This window comes from Plecotus auritus (genome assembly GCF_963455305.1).
Source record: "Plecotus auritus genome assembly, chromosome: 10".
Classification (NCBI taxonomy): Eukaryota; Metazoa; Chordata; class Mammalia; order Chiroptera; family Vespertilionidae; genus Plecotus; species Plecotus auritus.
The window spans coordinates 9,107,968-9,124,219 of NC_137785.1; the positions used below are offsets into that span (position 1 = coordinate 9,107,968).

At 43.0% G+C, this 16,252-nt stretch overlaps 1 protein-coding gene across 1 annotated transcript; it reads left to right on the forward strand.

Moving 5' to 3' along the window:
- Positions 1–11,871: 11,871 nt before the first annotated feature.
- Positions 11,872–13,168, forward strand: LOC308235342 (peptidyl-prolyl cis-trans isomerase A-like; the record flags this gene model as incomplete). The annotated part of the gene is made up of 1 exon (XM_080644093.1): positions 11,872–13,168. Exon 1 carries the CDS (start codon positions 12,647–12,649, stop codon positions 13,166–13,168), a length of 522 nt encoding a protein of 173 aa, XP_080500219.1. The 5' UTR covers positions 11,872–12,646.
- Positions 13,169–16,252: the final 3,084 nt, after the last annotated feature.

Here is a 16,252-nt window from a genome sequence, read left to right on the forward strand (position 1 = left end):
TGATGTCTCTCTCTCTCTCTCTCTCTCTCTCTCTCTCTCTCTGCCTCTCCTCTCCCTGCCTGTCCCTTTCTCTCTATAAGAAAAAAGATATCAATGGAAAAAATGTTCTCACTATTCAGGTGAACATAAAAGAAAAATAAAGAATTGAATTCAGAAAAGTTATGGGAGAGGAGACCCAAGATGGCAGTGTAGGCAAAGGCCTATACGTGCTGCCTCCCACAACCACATCAAAATTACAACCAAAACACACAACCATCAGCAAGAACCGTTGTAAAGCTGGCTGAATGGCAGTCTTACCACTACAGAAGTAAAGAAGACAGCACAATGAGACGGGTGGGAGGTAAAGAGGCTCACAAGGTGCTGGTCCTGTCCCCATTTGGGCCACTTTTCTAATTGGGAGGGAGATCGTCTTTACAGAGGTCGCCTGGAGGAGCAAAGGTTTCCAGTACCACACCAGACGCCCAGCCTAGAGTCCCAGAGGTGGGAAAAGAAGTGCCTACCAGTAAGAACTGGCAGTAAGAACTACGGGCTTGCCCTAACCGGTTTGGCTCAATGGATAGAGCCTCGGCTTGCGCACTGAAGGGTCCCAGGTTCGATTCCGGTCAAGGGCATGTACCTTGGTTGTGGGCACATCCCAAGTAGGGGGTATGCAGGAGGCCGTTGATCCATGTTTCTCTCTCATCGATGTTTCTAATTCTCTCTCCCTCTCCCTTCCTCTCTGTAAAAATCAATTAAAAAAAAAAAAAAGTAAGAACCATGGGCTGTAAAAACCAGTGTGGATTGCGGCTCAGGGACACAGAGGCTACAGGAGACCCAGCTGCTCCGCTTATAATGCCAGCACCACGAACTGAAGTTATAAGCTCCCGCTTCCTCTCACCTCCTGGGCCTGGAGAGCCTGTGGGGGAGAGGCTGTAGGGGAAGAGTAGATCAAGATCCATATGAGGAGAAACTGGACTGACTGGCATCAGGGCAGGAACTCGGGGCAGCTTTCTCCCTGATGCAGGTGCTCGCAGAGGTCATTATACCTATGCTGGAACATACGGGTCTGCACAGCTGACTGACAACCATTTCAGTTTGCTCTGCCCTGGTGATTACCTGAGACCTTACCTCATCCAATTTACAACCCCACCCGAGCTGTGTGCAGCCGCTTTTGTATATGAATGGCCTGTCCTTGCTCAGGCTGAAACCTGTCAAACAAGTTGCAGTTGGGTCAGGAAGCCCCAAACCTATCAATAAAAGGACCAAGACCTGGCACCAGCACTAGCCTTATCTAGGATAGAGATCGCCAACCTTTCGAATCTCACGGAAAACCAGTGGTCCGTGGACCACCAGTTGGCGACCGTTGCTCTAGGATGTGGAGCATGTGATTACCCTACACACTGGTGGGAAAAGGCCAAAAGGTACAATCAGCTTATTTTTATTTTGAAGGAATAGTTTCTAGATTTTTAAAATATATATTTATTAACTTCAGAAAGGAAGGGAGAGATAGAAGCACCAATGATGAGAGAGAATCACTGACTAGCTGCCTCCTGCACAGCACACACTGGGTTTGAACCTGCAACTCGGGAATGTACCCTGACCTGGAATTGACCCATGACCACCTGGTTCATAGGTCAAAGCTCAATGACTGAGCCATGCCAGATGGGCAATTTTATTAATTTTTGGAGAGAGATGAAGGGTGAGGGAGAGAAACACAATGCAAGAGTGCAACATAGACCAGCCACTTCCTGCACTGCCTATTCCAGGAAGTTGGTCCACAACCCAAACACATTCCTAGCAATTCAACCAGCAACCCTTGATCACACCCAACCAACTGAACCACAATATCCATGAAGATATATTCACTTTAGACCACAATATGCTAATCTTTGTAAGTTTAAACATTCCAATACTCAACGACTCATATTATTCACTCAATTTTTGGCAAAGGTAAATAAAACTTATATCCACATAAAGAGTTATACAGAAATGCTTATACTGACTTTATTAGAAATAACCAAATATTCATAAAAATGGATAAGCTATTGGTGATATATGCAAAGGCAAGAATATTTATCAGAAAAAAGATGTTACTAATATATCTTTAATGAAACTCCAAGTACTTATAAAACATAAATTAAAGCAGAAAAATACTTAGAAAAACAAAGTTCAATATTAAAGTGGACTGAAAATCCATGGTTACTAGGAAAGCTGTGAAAAACAGGGATAGATTGAAAAAGGTCATGAAGCAATTACACAGTGACATATATAGTCAGTATTATGAATATAATGATGGTTTCAGTTTCATGCACACATGAAGATTTACAAAATACTATACTAAAAACTTATTTTACTCATTATAAGATTTTTAAAATGGTTGAAAATTTCACAACGTATAAGTTCAAATATATTGGAAAAATAGGTTTGTGAAATCGATGTTCAACCCACCTTCTTATGCCTCAGGGTGAGAGTTTCGCCTCAGTGACAGAAAATTTAAGAAACTGTGGGCAGGGCTACAGTGTTTGGACAGGTTCCAGCCTCGGACTGATGAGAGGGCACAGTCCTCTCGTGGCCACGTGCAAGTCCCAGCTTGGCGGGCAGAGCCGTCCCAGCACAATGATAGCCAACAGCTGTAGTTGTAAGCTTGAACCTGTGGTCCAATCACGTGGCCCCACGTGCCTAAGGGATATAGGCTGCAAGTAAACAAAGCTTGATCAGGTGCACGTAACTGAGTAGGATCAAATCCCACAAAAATGTTGTGAACATCTTGACCACGCCCTTACTTTGCCTCGTGGCATCTGCTATAAAATAAAGACACGGCTTGTGGGCGTCGGCGCTGTCTCTCCATCAGAGGAGCGGCGTCCCACCGAGACCCAGCTTTCATTCTCTTGTCTGTCTTTCCTAAGCCTTTCAGCCGCCCCCACTCAGGGTCACTGAAGCTGGCTGAGCTGGCGTGGAATAAGGCGCCCTGGGGCTGAGTATGCCCTGGCCGTGCCAGCCCGCCACAAGAAACAATGAAGAACTTTCACCCAAACCAACAAGAATGCTGGGTGGATATAGGGCCCTGGCCGGTTTGGCTCAGTGGATAGAGCGTCGGCCTGTGGACTGAAAAGTCCCAGGTTCGATTCCGGTCAAAGGCATGTACCTTGGTTGCGGGCACATCCCCAGTAGGAGGTGTGCAGGAGGCAGCTGATCGATGTTTCTCTCTCATCGATGTTTCTAACTCTCTATCCCTCTCCTTTCCTCTCTGTAAAAAATCAATAAAATATATTAAAAAAAAAAAAAAAAAGAATGCTGGCTGGGTCACCAAAGACACACCTCTGGACTACAGACACCCGTTGCCTTTGTCCTTCCTTTTCTGCCAGCTCAAGAATGGCTCTGAGGTGAACATCTGAGAGGGTACAGGAAGCCACAAAACCTCTTGATTATATTCAATGACAATGACTGTGTCCACAGAAGATAAACATGCCTAGAGATCCTCAGATCTGGGTACATCCCGCTCCTGTAGTCTTTTTCTCAGAAACAATCCTAGATGCACGTTTAGAGGAGGAACACTCCATCTGATGGGCTGCAGTCCTCTCCAAAACTCAATAGGTCAGTGTTAATGCAGTGAAAGGGTTTCCCCTATCACTGATGATCCTCCACCAAGTGACCATCACCCATGGAATTGTAGGCATTAGGGCACATGGCCCTCTGGAAGTCCCGGGGAAGAGATTACCTTCAAGTGTATGGGCATCTCTTGGAAACAAGAAAAAATTCATGCTGCTAGAAAACATACTTGATGTTGTCACAGCTACCCACTCTATGGAGTGACCTCTGTGTCCCAACGCATCCATTTTCACATGAGGACTACAGAGGCCACAGTATTTCCGAGGAAAATATGGGCAGCAATGTAAATTTGGCAAACACTGCTGAGCTAATTTCTGCACCATATTGTACCTTGAAAAGCAAAGAATGTTTGAGACCCCAGAAAAGTTGTTCACCGCATCATGCTTGGAGAGCCCACAAGTCCTTATAAGCTAACCCACAGAATAAATAGAATATCCAAGGTTAAAGAAGCCTTAGGAAAAAGCCTTCATTATTTTACAAACCAAAGAGACATGGGACTGCCAATTCTTGCATTGATGACTAATGCACTCAACAAATTCATCACTGGCATGTAGCGAAAGTGTGACCTTGAGAATGGTAGTCCCTCTGCAATACTATGCTTTCTGGGGCCAACACTAATCAGTCCTATGTGCCAACTAGTGAGAAAAAGAACAATTAAGAACCAAGGGCTCAGGTATTCCTAATTTTCTTCGACAAATTAGACAACGGAGTTAGCTTCCCTGAGCACATGAGGATGGTGATTGATGCCATCTGTAGGGGCCGTATAGGTGGATCAGGTGAAATACCTTCAGCAACAGAAATATGCAGTGACATAGATCTTATAAATGCGGCAACACATCTCTGTATATTGGAATGTGCAACACAGATACATAAGTTCCAACATAAAGAGAAACAGAACAGCAAAAACCTATGGGGAGTTTACATAATGTGGGTGATTAAATGTATGAGATACAATTCAGACAAAGGGACCTTCACAAAATTTCTTATACTATTTTTAAGTCCTAACTAAAAAACTACATTTCCTATACATCTAAGAAATCTCTCACATTTGGACACGTATGTGGAGAGCAAATTTAGAAATTTGGCTGAGAGATATCACATATTAATTGCACTCAGAACGGTTTTCTCCTATGTGAAGGTTCTGATGATATTGGAGACCACTGCTACTTTTAAAAGGTTTTCCACATTGACTGCATTTATAAGACTTTTTTCCAGTATGAACTTTCTGATGATGAAGAAGGGCAGTGCTCCAGGTAAAATATTTCCCACACTCACCGCATGTAAAAGGCTTTTCTTCCATGTGAATTCTCTGATGACAATGAAGCGCAGTGATACTGGAAAAAGATTTCCCACATTCAATGCATTTATAAGCCTTTTCTCCAGTGTGAACTCTCTGATGATATTGGAGACCATTGGTACATGTAAAAGTTTTCCCACATTCACTGCATTGATAAGGCTTTTCTCCTGTGTGAACTCTCTGAAGATATTGGACCAGTGTTACTTGTAAAAGATTTCCCACACTCACTGCATTTATAAGGCTTTTCTCCGGTGTCAACTCTCTGATGACTATGAAGGTGGTTGTTAGCGGTAAAAGTTTTCCCACATTAACTGCATTGATAAGGCCTTTCTCCTGTGTGAACTCTCTGATGATATTGGAGACTAATGCTACTTGTAAAAGACTTTCAACATTAACTGCATTTATAAGCCTTTTCTCCTGTATGAACTCTCTAATGATTATGTAGGTGAGAGTTAGTTGTAAAAGATTTTCCACTTTCACTGCACTCAAAAGACCTTTCTCCAGTTTGAACTCTCTGATGACAATCAAGTTCAGTGCTAGTGATAAAAGACTTTCCACATTCACTGCAGTGATAAGGCCTTTCTCCAGTGTGCACTCTCTGATGTCGACAAAGTTTAGTGCTACTGGTATAAGCTTTCCCACATTCACTACATTTATAAGGCTTTTCTCCAGGGTGACTTCTCGGATGACAATGAAGGTTGCTACTATCGGTAAAATATTTCCCACACTCATTGTACTCATAAGGCCTTTCTCCTGTGTGAACTCTCTGATCATAATGGAGGGAACTGCTACTGGTAAAAGCTTTTCTACAATCACTGCGCTCATAAGGCCTTTCTCCAGTGTGCTAAGCTTATGAGCACCTCTGCTGTTACTACTGCTGAAATCTTTCCCATATTCACTGCACTGATAAGGCCTTTCTCCAGTGTGACCTCGCTGTTGATAATAATAAGAGCTAGAAATTTTGGTTAAATATTTTCCACATTCAGAGCACGTAAAACACTGACTTCCTACATGGACATCCTTTTCCTGAATAAACGTGTGGTTGCAACTAATGTCTTTCTTACATGCTTTGCTGGTGTAAGAATATCTTCTCCTTTGAAATGCCATCCCATGCATCGCAACAGCACTTGGACTGTCCTTGGTCTGAGTAGCCTTTAGGGGGAGATGTCCTGATCCAGTAAGGACATCACCCTATCGCACTTCTAAGGCTATATCCCAAGGAACCAGAAACACCAATCAGAAAGGGTATACGCATCCCTATGTTCATAGCAGCACAATTTACCATAGCTAAGATTTGGAAATAGCCTAAGTGCCCATCAGCAGATGAGTGGATTAAAAATTGTGGTACGTCTACACAATCAAATATTACGCTGTTGTAAAAAAGAAGGAACTCTTACCATTTGCGACTGCATGGACAGACCGAGAAGCATTATGCTAAGCGAAATAAGCCAGTGGGAGAAAGATAAATAACACATATGTCACTCATTTGTGGTCAATAGGGGAAAGAGGAGACATATGTAATTCAATATGTAATACTTTAAAGAATTTATAAAAAAAGAGCCCTAACCGGTTTGGCTCAGTGGATAGAGCATCGGCCTGCAGACTCAAGGGTCCCAGGTTCAATTCTGGTCAAGGGCATGTACCTTGGTCACGGGCACATCCCCAGTGGGGGGTCTGCAGGAGGCAGCTGATTGATGTTTCTCTCTCATTGATGTTTCTGGCTCTATCTCCCTCTCCCTTCCTCTTTGTAAAAAATGAATAGAATATATTTTTTAAAAAAAGAATTTATAAAAAAGAAATATACTTAAGTATATTTCTTCTGTGTCTTGCAGCTTTGTCAGAGATTACTTAAAAGTATGTGCCTGGGTTAATTTCTGTGTTTTCTGTTCTGTTCTATTGATGTATGCATCTGTGTTTCTCCAACAACACATTGTTTGCTTGCTTTCTCTTTGTAATAAATTGAAGTCAGGAAGTTTGATGCGACCAGCTTTGTTCTTGCGCAAGTTTGTTTTGTTGTTTGAGTTTTTTAGTTCCATACATTTCAAGATTCTCTTTTCATTTCTTCGTAAAATACCATAAAAATTATCCTCAGGGTTGCATTTAATCAGTAGATTGTGTTGTGTCCTGTGGATATAGTTCAATAAATGGTGCTGCTCAAAATCAATACTCACATGTAAAAACAACACTATTAGACACCGATGATAAAATTGAACTCAACCTTCATGACAGAATTGAATGTCAGCGCTAAAAATTAATACTACTCGGGACAAACTAGAGAAAAAGTTTTGGAGGTTTGTTTTGGACAGGATGTTCTGAATGTGACACCAACCACCAGACAAAATAGAAAACACAAACAGTCCAGATTGCAACAAATAAAGAGAAAAAGATTCTTCACAGCACAACAGCAATAAACAAAATGAAATGAAAGGAAATCTAGAGAATGGAAGAAAATACTCCCAAATCATATGAGGGAATCGATTGAAGAGATTGTGAATTTGGCTCTGATCAGCACAATAAAGAGAATATTGTGATATACACAAAAATTCACACAAATAGTTAGATTTCCCAGGGAATAATAAAGGTATGTAAATACTATACTGCAGGCAAATAATGCAATGATTCTGTCTCAAAAGCAAACGCTATATAACTTCATTAAAAAATACTTCATTGCTAAGCACTAGTAACAAGCATCTGAGCTTGCTAGAAAAATGGTGGAAGTAGACTTGCTGACTGCACTGTTGCCAAAAACATGGACTTCTGCCGGGAATCAATTCCAGTATGTAATAATTACAAGAGTTTCACCAAAAGGTTGGTTTAGCTTGGGTGGCTCAAAAGGGTGAGCCACATATGTACTTTACCTGTTGAAATGGCTAAATGGCACTTCCCCCAAATCTGAATAGGATTGTTAACTGCCAGACAGCTCAGGGCATTTTATTGCCTCCTGTTGGCCAAACACCTGAACATCTGTAGGCTATCCCCCAATCTGACAATATCCTTGGATACCCTACCCTTTGAAGTGTATTATCTCCACCGTGCCTTCGGACAAACTGTGTTGAATAAAAGCACGGGTCCTTGGTCAAGGTAAGAGTCTTTAGCTCCTTCAGTTGAAGATCCTCTGACCCCCAATGCCTTTCAAAATGATCTTTCGGCCGAAACTGGTTTGGCTCAGTGGATAGAGTGTCGGCCTGCGGACTGAAGGGTCCCGGGTTCGATTCCGGTCAAGGGCATGTGCCTTGGTTGTGGGCACATCCCCAGTGGGGGTGTGTAGGAGGCAGCTGATCGATGTTTCTCTCTCATCGATGTTTCTGGCTCTCTATCCCTCTCCCTTCCTCTCTGTAAAATATCAATAAAATATATTTTTTAAAAAAATGATCTTTCGTCCTTGGACTCTTTAATCATCTATGTGCAGCCCCTTTCTCCAGAATGCCGAACCCTTTGTAAGGCTGGGAAAAGAACCCCGGCAGACTTCATAGAAAAGCCGGCCTGGGTGAGCAGTATCTGAGAAGCACAATTAACCACATGCAAAAATATCTGTTCTGTATGTAATAAGCAATTAATATATAAAATCTACAAGGTAATCAAAAGAATCTTTAACCAAAAAATACAGTTAATAAACAGGATAGGATGTAGAGACAATTCTTCAAAAAGTACACACACATGACTAACAGGAATATAGAAAATGCTTTCCTCACTGATCAAGGTGAAATCCCTCAGGCTTCCTGCAACACTACCAACCACAAGTCCTTCCCTGTGAATGTAGTACAGCGGGGAGAATTGGGACTTCAGGAAAGAAGGGAGCATTGGAAACAGACCAACCCTCCCCAGGACAGCAACTACCCAGGAAACTGGAAAAATCAAGCAGAACCACAGTCTACAAGGGAGAACAGAGTACACCCTGGGAGATGGGGCCTGGGAAATCCCAAAGCCAAATCCAGGTCACTGGTGACAGTGAGGGTCTTACCCAGGGAGGATAGAAGTTCAAAGTTCTCCAGCATCACATTCAGGTACAGCTGTCTCTGACCCTCATCAAGGAGGCTCCATTCCTCCCTGGAGAAGTACAGGGCAATGTCCTCAAAGGTCACGCCAACCTGTCAGATTTGAGACAAGAGTTGTCTCTCTGAGAACCAGCCTGGCCTGCACCCTCTCCAATCTGGGACCCCTCAAAGGATGTCCTACTGCCGGTTTACAGGGATAGAGCCTAAACTGGCAGTTTCCTCTTGCAATCCAGGACTGCTGGCTCCAGTTGCTCACCTGCCTGCATGCCTGCCTGATTGCCCCTCACCACTCTGCTTGCCAGCCTGCTAGCCCCCAACTGCCCCTCGCCGCCAGCCTGCTCACCCCCAACTGCCCCCCTTGCTGGCCTGCTCTCACTCACCTTCCCTCCCCACTGGCCTGCCTGCCCCCAACTGCCCCCTGCAGGCTTCCTCACTCCAAACTTCCCGCCCCCTGCTGTCCTAATCACCATCAACTGAACCCCACTGAGGGCCTGCTTGCCCCCAACTGGCCCCCCTGCTGGTCTGCTTACCCCCAACAACCCCGCCCCCCACCAACCTGATCACCCACAACTGCCATCCCATCCTGGCCTGATCATACCCCAGCGACACAATCTCCCAGCCTCTCCTTCTTTTCTTTTACTTTTTTCAGTGCCTCCTTGAGCAGAGGCCAGGGCCAGCTGGAAGCAGGTATCTGGGATTTATTTATCTTCTATAATTGAAACTTTGTAGCATTGAGCGGAGGCCAGGGTTGGCCAGGAAGCTTTGTTTCCTCCATCGCCGGGGGCAACCCAAGCCTCCTGCTTCCTCCAATTCCGTGTCCGCCGCCATCTTAGTTGTATTAATTTGCATACTGGCTGATTGGCTGGAGGGCGTAGCGGAGGTACGGTCAATTTGCATGTTTCCCTTTTATTAGATAGGATTCCTTACTAAAATGCATCCAAAGACAATGGTGTTTGTGGGCATCGGAGAGTGAGAAGTGTCTGGCTTGGGAATTTCCCTCCAGGGTGACACTGGAGTTCAAAGGAGACAGAGAGAAAAAAAAATCAATGCTGAGAATCATTTATCAGCTGCCTGCTGTATGCTCCACACTGTGGATCTAGCTGGGGCACAGGCATCCTCCCTGACTTGAATGGAATCCTGACTTCCTGGTTTACATGAATAAACTAGAGGCATAGTGAACAAAATTCATGCCCTCAGGGGGATCCCTCAGCCCAGGCTGTGCCCTCTTGTAGTCCGGGAGCCCTCTGGGGATGTCTGACTCACAAAGGTAAATAACATTTATATCCATATAAAGAATTATACAGAAACGTTTGTACCAGCTTTATTAGCAATAACCAAATATTTATTAAAATGGACATGATGGCCCTAACCGGTTTGGCTCAGTGGATAGAGCATAGGCCTGCGGACTTGGGGGTCCCAGGTTCGATTCCGGTCAAGGGCATGTACCTGGGTTGCGGGCACATCCCCTGTGGCTCCTGGGATTGATTCCAGTCAAAGACAAGTATCTTGGTTGAAGACTCCTTCCCAGCCCGAGCCATGGTCATGGCTGATGCAGGAGGCAACCAATCGATGTGTTTCCTTCACATCAATGTTTCACTCTCTCTTTCACTCTCCCTAAAAATCAATGTAAAAATATCCTCGGGTGAGGATTAACAACAACAAAAAGAATATCTATCAAAAAAAAAAAAAAAAGATGAGTTACTAATATTTTTTTAAATCTCCAAGAATTTATGAAATAATAATTAAAGCTGAAAAATACTTAGAAAAAGCCAAGTTCTTATTAAAATGGAAAGTAAATCCATGGTTACTAGCAAAGCTGTGAAGAGCAGCAAACAGATTAAACGAGGTCATGAAGCAACTACACAGTCACAGATATGATCAGTATTGAGTGTAATGATGGTTTCAGTTTCATGCACATGTCAAGATTTATGAAACACTATACTTAACACATGTAATTTACTCATTACAGCTGTTAAAAAATGGTTAAAGATAAAAGAAATGTACGTTCACCTATTTTGGAATAGGTTTGGCAACTCTATATTCAATTCACACACTTATGCCCTCTGGGCAAGTCTCATCTCAGTGACAGAAAATGTAACAAACAATGAAGAACTTTCTTTTTCTTTTTTTTAATATATTTTATTGATTTTTTTACAGAGAGGAAGGGAGAGGGATAGAAAGCTATAAACATCGATGAGAGAGAAACATCGATCAGCTGCCTCCTGCACACCCCCCACTGGGGATGTGCCCACAACCAAGGTACATGCCCTTGACCGGAACCGAACCTGGGACCCTTCAGTCCGCAGGCCGACGCTCTATCCACTGAGCCAAACCGGTTTTGGCAATTCAGAACTTTCAAGCAAACCCACTGGAATGCTTACTGGGTCACAAAAGCCACATCTCAGGCCTAAAGACACCCTTTCTTTTCCTCTTAGTTTTACTGCCAGATCACCAATGGCTCTGATGGGAACATCTCAAGAGGATACAGGAAGCCACAAAACGTCTTGATTATAATCAATGACAATGACAGCTCCACAGAAGATAAACAAGCCTGGAGTCCCTCATCTGTGTGTACACAAAGCTCCTATAGTCTTTTCCTCAAAAAAATTTCTGGGTGGAAGTTTAGATGAAGACCATTCCATCTACTGGGCTACAGTCTCATCGAACAAGAATTAGGTCAGTGTTTCTGCAGTGAAAGGGTTTCCCCTCACTGCAAAAGTCCTCCAACCAGTGACGATAACCCATGGAATTAAAAGCATTAGGGCACATGGCCCTCTGCAACACCTGGGCAGAAGGGTTCCTTCAAATGTCTTAGCATCCCCTGAAAACAAGAAAAAAATTCATGCTGCTCCCAGAAATACTTGAGATTGTCACAGCTACCCCCTCTTTGGAGTGATCTCTGTGTCTCAAAGCATCCATCTTCACATGAGGACTAGAGACTCCACAGTGTTTCCTGGGATATTATGGGCAGCAATGTAAATTTGGCAAAAACTTCTGAGCTAATTTCTGCACCATAGTCTTCCCCCAAGGGCAAAAATGTTTGAGACCGCATAAAAGTTCTTCACATCATCATGCTTGGAAAGCCCAGATCTCCTTGTAAACTAATCCAGAAAGTCAATACAACACCCAACATTAAAGAAGTCTTTGGAAAAAGCATTCATTATTTTGCAAAGAAAGAGACCCGAGACTTGCAGTTCTCCTGTTGATGACTTAGGCACTCAATAAACGCATCATTCGCATCTAGGGAAAGTGTGTCCCTGAATATGGCAGTTCTGCAACATTATGTTCACTGCGGCCAACAGTATTAATTCCTATGTGGCTACTTTTGATAAGGAAACAAGGAAGAATTAAGGGCTCAGGTATTCCTAATTTTCTTTATCAAATTAGACAACAAAGGTAGCTTCCCTGGGCACATGAGGATGGTGATTGAGGCCATCTGCAGGGACCTTATAAGTGGTTCAGTTGAAATACCTTCAGCAACAGAAATATGCAATTATATACAGTGGGCAAGACATCTCTGTATGTTGGAAAGTGCAACATTGATACATATGGTTCCAACATAAATACTAACAAACACAATAACAAAAACAGTTGGGGGAAGTTACATAATGTAGGTGATTAAATGTATGAGATATAATTCAGACCGTGACTTCACATATTTTCTTATACAATTGTTAAATCCTAACTAAGTAACTACATTTCCTACATATATAAGAAATTTTTGGCTTTGCAGATGCCGCCACTCCGAAGCTGCTCGTGATCAGCCATGGTGAACCCTACCGTGTTCTTCGACATCGCCGTCGATGGCGAGCCCTTGGGCCGCGTCTCCTTCGAGTTGTTTGCAGACCAAGTTCCAAAGACAGCAGAAAACTTCCGTGCCCTGAGCACTGGGGAGAGAGGATTCGGTTACAAAGGCTCCTGCTTCCACAGGATCATCCCGGGATTTATGTGCCATGGCGGTGACTTCACATGCCATAATGGCACAGGCGGCAAGTCTATCTATGGGGAGAAATTTGAGGACGAGAACTTCATCCTGAAACATACAGGCCCTGGCATCCTGTCCATGGCAAATGCTGGGCCCAACACAAACGGCTCCCAGTTTTTCATCTGCACTGCCAAGACTGAGTGGTTGGATGGCAAGCACGTGGTCTTCAGCCAGGTGAAAGAGGGCATGGATATTGTGACGGCCAGGGAGCGCTTTGGGTCCAGGAATGGAAAGACCAGCAAGAAGATCACCATAGCCAAAACCAGTTTGGCTCAGTGGATGGAGCGTCGGCCTGCGGACTGAAGGGTCCCAGGTTCGATTCCGGTCAAGGGCATGTACCTTGGTTGCGGGCACATCCCCAGTGGGAGGTGTGCAGGAGGCAGCTGATCGATGTTTCTCTCTCATCGATGTTTCTAGCTCTCTATCCCTCTCCCTTCCTCTCTGTAAAAATCAATAAAATATATTTTAAAAAAAGAAAAAGAAAAAAAAAGATCACCATTGCTGACTGTGGACAGCTCTGATGAATCTGACTGGGGCTTTATCTTCCCACCTGACCGTTCCTCTGTCGCTCAGGAGAGCGCCCTTCACTCCCAGCTGCTTGGAATGTTCCATAACCTCTGTGCTCCTGCCAGTTCATTGGGTTCCATAATTTCCTTCCCGCTTCCCAGTCTAGCTGGATTGCAGAGTTAAGTTTATGATTATGAAATAAAAACTAAACTTGTCAAAAAAAAAAAAAAGAAAATTTTCACATTTGGACATTTTTGTGTAGAGCAAATTTGCAAATTAAGTTGAGAGATACCTCACATTAATTGCACTCTTAACAGCTTTCTCCAGTGTGAACTCTCTGAGGATATTGAAGATCATTGCTACTTGTAAAATATGTCCCACATTCACTGCATTTCTAAGGCTTTTCTGCAGTGTGAATTCTCTGATGTTTATGAAGGTTAGAATTAGTTGTAAAAGATTTTCCACATTCCCTGCATTTATAAGGCTTTTCTCCTCTGTGAACTCTCTGATGATATTGGCGAACACTGGTTTGTATAAAAGTTTTCCCACATTCACTGCATTAACAAGACTTTTCTCCTGTGTGAACTCTCTGATGAATTTGGAGAGGAGTGTCACTTGTAAAAGACTTTCCACATTCACTGCATTTATAAAGATTTTCTACTGTATGAACTCTCTGATGACGATGAAGTTCACTGTTGGTGATAAAAGATTCCTCATATTCACTGCATTAATAAGACTTTTCTCCAGTGTGAACTCTCTGATGACAATGGAGGTCACTGTTACTGGTGAAATATTTCCCACATTCAATGCATTTGTGAGGCTTTTCTCCAGTGTGAGAACTTTGATGATAACGGAGGCTATTCCTATAGGTAAAAGATTTCCCACATTCACTGCATTTATATGGCTTTTCTCCAGTGTGAACTCTCTGATGACCACGAAGGTTACTGCTAGTGATAAAAGATTTTCCACATTCACTGCATTTATAAGGCTTCTTTCCAGTATGAAAACTTTGATGATACTGGAGGCCATTGCTACTGGTAAAAGATTTCCCACATTCACTACATTTATAAGGCTTTTCTCCAGTGTGAGAACTTTGATGATAACGGAGGCTACTCCAATGGGTAAAAGATTTCCCACATTCACTGCATTTACATGGCTTTTCTCCAGTGTGAACTCTCTGATGATATTGGAGACGAGTTCTACTGGTAAAAGATTTCGAACATTCATTGCACTTATAAGGCTTTTCTCCAGTATGAATTCTCTGATGACAATGAAGGTCACTGCTGCTGGTAAAATTTTTCCCACAATCACTGCATTTATAAGGCTTTTCTCCAGTGTGAACTCTCTGATGATATTGGAGACCAGCACACCTTGTAAAAGATTTCCCACATTCACTGCACTTATAAGGCTTTTCTCCAGTGTGAACTCTCTGATGATATTGGAGACCAGAGACACTTGTAAAAGATTTCCCACATTCTCTGCACTCATAAGGCTTTTCTCCTGTATGAACTCTCTGATGACTACGAAGGTGAGTGCTAGTGATAAAAGCTTTCTCACACTCACTACATTTATAAGGCTTTTCTCCTGTGTGACCTCTCTGATGCCTACAAAGGTTGCTGTTAGTGGTAAAAGTTTTCCCACATTCACTGCATTTATAATGCTTTTCTCCTGTGTGAACTCTCTGATGACTACAAAGGTGGCTGTTAGTGATAAAAGTTTTCCCACATTCACTACATTGATAAGGCTTTTCTCCAGTGTGAACCCTCTGATGACTACGAAGGTGGCTGTTAGTGGTAAAAGATTTTCCACATTCACTACATTTATAAGGCTTTTCTTCTCCATGAACTCTCTGATGATAATGAAGGCGAGAATGAGTTGTAAAAGATTTCCCACATTCAGAGCACACGAAACATCGACTTCCAACATGGACACCTTTTTCCTGAATAAACATGTGGGTGCAACTAATATCTTTCTTACATTCTTTTCTGGTGTAATAATTTTTTCTCCTTTGAAACGTCATCTCACGTGTTGAAATAGCATTTGGAATGTCCCTGGTCTGAGTAGCCGATAGGTGCAGATGTCCTGATTCGGTAAGGACACCCTGCCCAAACTCCCCGCATGTGAAATGATTCTGGGACACATTGAAATTGCAGCTGTTTGCACGTGAGATCCTGTCCACACCTCTAATGAAAGTCTTCTCTCTCACATGCTGTTGGTGAAATTTTACCCTGAAGTAAAATCGTTTTGCACATGCCCCACACCTCAACAGTATCTGTCTGTGCTGTGTTCCATGAAGCTCCATTACATGGAAAATGTTTCCCAAGACGAGCCCACAACTCTCACAGGGGTGGCTCTTCTGGGAAGAAAAGGCTGCCTTGGGATTCCTTGCTTGTGACACTCTTACAGTAACCTTCTGTTCCATTGGTGCCTCCACATTCTCTGCTCTACAGCAGCAACCTGAACAAAAGGAAACGCTGGTGAAGTACATGTTGATCTTATGAAAACAGAATATCTTCACCACAAATGTTTCTGTAATGACTAGGCCTGATTCCAAAGAAAGATTTGCAAGATGAGTAAGTTAGACTCTGAGGAAATTGCTTTTACACATAATGTAGCCCCAAAAGTCAGTCGATGATGAAAAGCTCACCAAGAGAGGGACAGAAACCCTGGATGGGAAACAAAGAAGAGAGGAAGGCTCTACTCATTGTTCCTGCACAAAGAGTTTCGTTTAGGACCTTACATGCTGGCCATGTGAGTCTGTGTAGAATAATTTAAAGCTGCTCAAAGCCATAAAAATTAGTTGTATTAGAGCACATGATGTTCAACGTCAATTTAATAACATGTGTACACTCCAAGGTGCTGCAGGCATGGACCAATGTT